The sequence below is a fragment of the Nothoprocta perdicaria genome, unplaced genomic scaffold (assembly GCF_003342845.1).
Source record: "Nothoprocta perdicaria isolate Ctin4 unplaced genomic scaffold, notPer1 scaffold_11, whole genome shotgun sequence".
Classification (NCBI taxonomy): domain Eukaryota; kingdom Metazoa; phylum Chordata; class Aves; order Tinamiformes; family Tinamidae; genus Nothoprocta; species Nothoprocta perdicaria.
In genome coordinates, this window is record NW_020454205.1 from 2,928,810 (window position 1) to 2,935,297 (window position 6,488).

Below are 6,488 nucleotides of genomic sequence, written 5' to 3' on the forward strand. Positions count from 1 at the left end.
GCCACGGTAGGTGCTGGCGGCGGCCGCGCGCCCGGCCCGGTGCCGGGCCCGGTGCCGCCCGCGGCCCATCGCGCTGCCCCGCTCCCTTGCAGCCCAGCAYCAGCATGTGGAGTTCGACTTCCTCGTGCGCGGGCAGTTCCTGCGCCTGCCGCTGGCCACGCACATGGAGGCCGAGAACATCCCCACGGTGAGTGCGGCCCGGTTCGGCCCGGCCCGCGCGGCGCCGCGCCCCGGGCCCGGCCTCTGCAGCGCCGCAAGCAGCCCTCGCCCTCCCCCGCACCCGCGCTGAGCCCCGCGTCCCTGCGCAGGAAGAAGTGGTGGAAATCGAGTACGTGGAGAAGTACGTGGCGCCCCAGCCGCAGGAGTGCATCTTGCACGACGACTGGATCAGCGCCGTGCAGGCCGCYGAGGAATGGTACCGTGGCCGGGGCTGCCGCGGAGCCCCCGCTCCCTCCTCGTCCTCGCTCCGTCAGCCGCTGCCGCCCTGCTCCCGCTCCCACCGAGCTGCCCTTACAGATCTCTGTTGTGTGCCGACTGGAACACAAGGGAAAAACACCCAGGGTCGCAGCAGATGCTGTGGCTCCGATACAAACGTTCAAGAGCAGGGCTGCTCCCCGCGCTGCCCCTCAAAGGACAGCAATGATTTCTTTCTTTCCACTTGTCTTAAGCAAACTTCACTTCAGATGTGACAGTGATGCAACAGCAAATAAATCTGCAGAACTTTTGTGCTCTTTTAAAAAAACAACCAAACAAAAAAATGCAGTACTTTTAGTTGCCTCTTTCTACTGTAATTCCAAATTTATTGTCCACTCAGGCAGCTTTTCTATGCTATGGAATGGTTTGAAAATGCTTTGAGATCCTCTCGTACCATAYTGTTAACTAAGTTATTGCTCACAGTCTTTCATCAGCCTTTTTAAATTTTAAACAACATATGAAATCCAGTAAGATCAGTCTTACCTATCAGCAGACATAGTAGTCTTCTTTCACTGCCTTTCCTGTTTCCCCTGTGCTCCCAGCCTGGCAGTTGTAGACATTCTCAAACCCTCACTCTGTAACAAAAATGCATTTACTTTCCACAACTCAAACTTTTATACAAGAAAAAACATTCATTTCAGCTAACTAGTCACTACATTAATGTTTACCTACATTTCTGATAGACAAGTTTGTTTGTTTGTTTTTATAAAACATTTGTTTTAAGGGCAAGAATGTTTCAACTTCTGTACCTTGTAGGATATTAACTGGCTCCTATGACCAGACTGCCCGAATCTGGTCTTTGGAAGGAAAATCCATTATGACAATAGCTGGGCACACAGAAGTAGTGAAGGACGTGGCATGGATAAAACAAGGTCAGTATATCTTATTAATAATCCTTTGATTCATTGAGAGAGAAACATCAATTTTCCTCAACCAAAGAATATTGAGTAATCTGTCCAAATGTTAGGATTTATTAGCCTGTCAGAAATAACTGCATTTAAAGAAAGTTCCCTTGGCAGTGATGAACATGCACAYTGTCTCTAACCAGACTTCATTAGCAACTGTTAAACATATTGCATTTTTAAACATTCATTGCATTTAAACATTCAATAAACATTCATTGCATTTGCAGGATAATATAGTGCAAATGAGAATATATGGGATTCTGTATCTGTTTCTTCTGTGACTGGAATACTTRCTCGAAAGGCTCTGGGACGTGGAGCTGAGTGTGAACGTGACTTCTTTGTTCCTCAGACAGCTTGTCGTGCCTGTTACTCAGTGCGTCCATGGACCAAACTGTCCTGCTGTGGGAGTGGAACGTGGAGAGGAACAAGGTGAAGGCCCTGCACTGCTGCCGGGGCCACGCCGGCAGYGTGGACACCATTGCAGTTGACAGCACAAGAACTAAAGTGAGTGACTTGCAGAGGGAGATCTTCATCTCTGGGGATATTAACAGCCTGTATCCCAGAAACCATATTTTGGGATACACATTTCTGGTATTGTTACAAATGATGGTTATTAAGGATTACAGTTGTTAGTTACATCAGTACGAGACAATCTTTTTAAATACTGCACCTCCAGTACTGCAAAAAGCTGAGTGTGACTTCACACAGCACAGAGCTTGTAAAAGTTTTGCTTTTGACTTCTGAGAGCAAAGCTGGAAGTTTAAGTAAATGTTGCAGGTAGCATAAATTTGAGTATAGGTTGCAATGAACTGTTTTCAAATTACCCCTAAATTCACAAATAATATTACCTGTGAAAAGATACCTGAAGTGAGGTGGCAGAAAAGTTTCTTTGCTTTTATCTGTGAATTTAACAGTAAGTGCATAAATACTGAAGGGGGAGTCACCATTCACTGCTTCACTTTGTCAAACAGGTTAAAATAAAACATTTTGGGGCAGAAGGAAATAAAGATATCTTTTGTAGATTTTTTTTTTCTGCAAGCAAAAAAATATATACCAAAAATTCCATTTTCAGGATTCCAGTGCTGTTGTTCMTGTGTTAGAAAGCATTGGCTATTTTTTCAAGCAGCATGCGCTGCTTGATACAGCTTARAAGGTCTTGATTAGCTTTTAATACAATGTTTCTGTTCATACAGTTCTGCAGTGGATCTTGGGATAAGATGTTAAAGATCTGGTCTGCAGGTAAGATAAGTATAAACTGGGATTATGGGCTTTGGAGAACTTCAAGGTGGTGATAGATAATAATAGATATCATGACAATGATAGATATCAGAACATTTTTGTCTTTAAGGAAAACTGGCATATGCAACAACACTGAAGGCAAGCTACAGCCATTTTTTATASCAGCTTTGCAAGACTATATATGACTCTCAAGTTCTGTTTTCTGTTTGCAAACACAATTTTCAGATATGATTGATGATTACCTGCTGCCATTTATGTTATTCAGAACACTCAGAAGTTTGTGTCTATTTCATATGTTTTATCATATGAAAATCTATTTCAAAAGTCTCTAAACAGAGTTTGTCTCCTGTCATAGTACCTACAGATGAAGAGGATGAAATGGAAGAGGCAGCTAACAGACCACGGAAAAAGCAGAAAACTGAACAGTTGGGACTCACAAGGGTAAAATGAGGTCCAGATTTGCCCACAATTTCCTTTTAAAATTGTGGCCATGTAAAATAATTTCACTTTGTTAAAAATGGAAACTTCTGGTGATGTGCCTGAGGCCGACATGCTTATTCACTGAAACAATAGCTTGGTCTGCCATACTCATTCCAGTCTCTTTTCCCCCTTGACTTGCAGACCCCCCTCACCACCCTGTCTGGCCACACAGAAGCCATCTCTTCTGTGCTGTGGTCAGATGCTGAAGAAATCTGCAGCGCATCCTGGGACCACACCATCAAACTGTGGGATGCCGAGACAGGAGGTCTCAAATCAACTTTGGTGAGATCACTATAGGCAACTTAAGGGTTGTCCACATTAAATACTTGTACAGAGCCAAAGACAGGAGCTCCTTTCTTCGAATTACTCCGTTTTCTTTCTTTTTTGACAGACAGGAAACAAGGTGTTTAATTCTATCTCCTACTCACCGCTGTGTCGCCGCTTAGCATCTGGGAGCACCGACAGACACATTCGACTGTGGGACCCTCGCAGCAAAGGTGAGCTGGCACAGGCTTGTGCACAGACCTGTTTCATCAGAACTGGAGCTTCTCCTTGGTGCAGGACAATCTCACAGACTGTTTTCTGGTGCCATGTGGGAGCGTAGATGTAACATAAACATTGCTTCTGTTTTCCATCATCTGATGCAAGACTTCTTCAATTTGATACCTACAATTTGGAAAATGAATTTGGCACAATTGAATATTTGGTTTGTGATTAACTTCAATTGTGAAGTTAAATACCTAAAGCTATACTTGCTTCCTTTGGTTTCGTTTTATTTTGGTGAGCTCGCTGCCACAGCTAAGTTTGAATCGGGGAGATGATCACTAAAGTGAAAAAGTAGCCAATTTTCTCAGGTAATGTTGCCATGTCTGACAAGGTGGCTAAACCCTTATCACAGCCTACCTGATTTATTTCATACATTTATACTTGTTTAGCTTCTATAAATGTGATTCAGGGTTTAAAAGCCCTCAGGCCCTCCTCCTCGCAAAAAAAAAAAAAGAGCAGATTGTAAAGAGAGTTTAGTGGGGTTTTTTTGTGTGTTTTGTGGTTTGTTTTTCCTTTGACCAGAAATTGTATAGCAGTATTTGCTCTCTCCAAAATTTACTTTTGTTTTTAAAATTGGAATTACAGAATAATGGGGAAGAAACTCCTATCTTGAAGCCCTAGGTGTGGCTCTTACTGCTTTTCCTCACTGGATTTTGTACACAGTGTGAAAGGCAATGCTTCAGGTGACAGCTGCTGAGTGACATTTTTCTTCTTCTGTCCAGATGGCTCCTTGGTTCTCCTGTCCCTGACTTCTCACACAGGCTGGGTGACAGCTGTGAAGTGGTCCCCCACCCATGAGCATCAACTGATTTCAGGTTCTCTGGACAACATTGTGAAGCTTTGGGACACAAGGAGGTAAAACAAACATGCATTCCTTGCTCTTTAAAGGCATGTGAGCTTATATAGCCATTTAACCTAGCGAAACAGGAAAAACAGCCTGAAAAGTAAACAGAGAGAAAGAAATGAGAAAGAACAGCCTCAGTGTTTCTGAAAATCCTTTAGTATTTAGGAGTCAAACATATTAGGAATGGGAGAAAAAAAATACTTGTGCCCTACCAGACTTAACAATGGCTTAACAACTTTAAGAGCTATATGATGGTCCAGCACAAGACTTATCTGTCATTAAAAATAAAAGYGATTGAAATGCAAAAGGCAGCAATAACAACATTGCTACTAGAAATAAGAACAGCAGAGGCAAAACATATCTAAAAAAAGAGATTAATGATGTGAAGTTTTACTTGCTCCCCTTTTCAGAGCTTTCATTACAAATCTCCAAGGAGAGAACGAGAGTGCATTTGCAAGAGGTAAATGCTTTCTCTGGAGAATACAGTCAAGCAGTATCGAAACAGGAGAAAACTGTATAATAAATTGCAAACAAAAACAAAACCACCAACAACAAAACATGAACTCCTTAAACTTCATCCCATTMAAGCCATTTGCAAGCAGATGAAAAAGTATTGCCACTTTTCCTTTTGGAGAYGTAGATGTTAAAACTGATGTGAAGATCTCTGGAGAAAGCAATAAAAACACAAAGATGGTGGCTATCTGCGCTGTGTGAAAGCATTTGTAACTACTAGACCACATCTGTTAGAGCATCCTGCCAGTATTTCTTCCTGGGATCACTTTTGCATACAGTAACTGCTCACATAACTTCAGCTGTGTGACAGTAAATGTCTTTGTTTTACCAGTTGCAAAGCTCCGCTGTATGACTTGGCTGCCCATGAAGACAAGGTTTTGTGTGTGGACTGGACAGAAGCAGGGGTAAGAACCTCAGGGGCAAGATGCCCCATGTACACACAGAGTGGTTAGGAAGAGGCCGACAGCAGTTACAAAGCATTTTTCCTTTATGGTTAAATGTGGAAAAGAGCAGGAGGTTTTACTGTGCTTTGATACTGGGTAAGAGAAGGAGTTACTGTGCTGCATTGAGTTACATTGCAGCACTTCCCATATCATCATGCTATGAAGGATGGTGGGGGGTTAAGTTCCATAGCATTAATTGGACATTACACCAACATTCCAAGCAGGGAAGGATGTGAGAACAGCAGAATACCCTTTTGAGAAATATATGTTCTCAATAGGATATTGTGTTTTCAACTGGAAAATTTGGGTATTTTGCTTAGTTTTGTTACTTACCGCAGTTTGTTTCTCCTTTCAGTTGCTCCTGAGTGGTGGCGCAGACAACAAACTGTACTGCTACAAATACCCAGCCGTAACCTCGGATGTTGGAGCATGAAGGTCAACAGCCACAAGATTTCTGTGGCAAAATAYATTTTGCAGCAGTCCCTCTTTGTTGGCATCCCTCTACAACCGCCATCTGAAGACAACAGTTTCTTGTAGCAGAGAACTTTTTTTTTTGTATTAGTAACCTCTATCCATCTTTATAAAAGGGAGGAAGGGCAACAAGCAGCTTTGAACAGGGTTTGTGTGAAATAAGAATCAAAGGATGTTCCCTCTCTTTTTGATGAGAGAACATGGCATTGAATTAACATCTTTTCTCTTGTAAGAAGACTGTACAATACCTACTGCAATGTATTAGCAGTCAGCTGTTTCTGATACTTGCAGAAAAATTACTCACTGGACTAAATTATTTTTTAAGTTTACCCCTTTTTCCTTAAAATAAAACTTTTGTCTATAGTTCATTGCTTTAGTGTCTCACTTCAGATAGCAGTTAAGACTTGTGCCACTCATTTCAGTGTGACTGTTGCCAGTTCTTYAGATGAGGTCCTTAACTGACAAGTCTGGTCCTGCTGTTGGGGATAAGACTTTTGTTTGTGATGTAAATGTACTTATAAAGGAATTTGACGCTCTCTGGGAAGTGGAAAGATCTCTTTTCTAATGTACAGC

At 42.4% G+C, this 6,488-nt stretch overlaps 1 protein-coding gene across 1 annotated transcript in view; it reads left to right on the plus strand.

The window, feature by feature from the left end:
• The window catches only part of WDR12 (WD repeat domain 12), an 8,290-nt gene extending 2,029 nt beyond the window's left edge, over positions 1-6,261 (plus strand). The window contains exons 2-12 of the mRNA XM_026048309.1: positions 11-187; positions 309-415; positions 1,231-1,346; positions 1,729-1,883; positions 2,573-2,618; positions 2,974-3,059; positions 3,240-3,380; positions 3,490-3,595; positions 4,367-4,499; positions 5,333-5,405; positions 5,800-6,261. Coding sequence (XP_025904094.1) covers positions 11-187; positions 309-415; positions 1,231-1,346; positions 1,729-1,883; positions 2,573-2,618; positions 2,974-3,059; positions 3,240-3,380; positions 3,490-3,595; positions 4,367-4,499; positions 5,333-5,405; positions 5,800-5,877 — 1,218 coding nt within the window. The 3' untranslated portion in view covers positions 5,878-6,261. The remainder of the gene's footprint in view (positions 1-10; positions 188-308; positions 416-1,230; positions 1,347-1,728; positions 1,884-2,572; positions 2,619-2,973; positions 3,060-3,239; positions 3,381-3,489; positions 3,596-4,366; positions 4,500-5,332; positions 5,406-5,799) is intronic.
• The last annotated feature ends 227 nt before the right edge of the window (positions 6,262-6,488 follow it).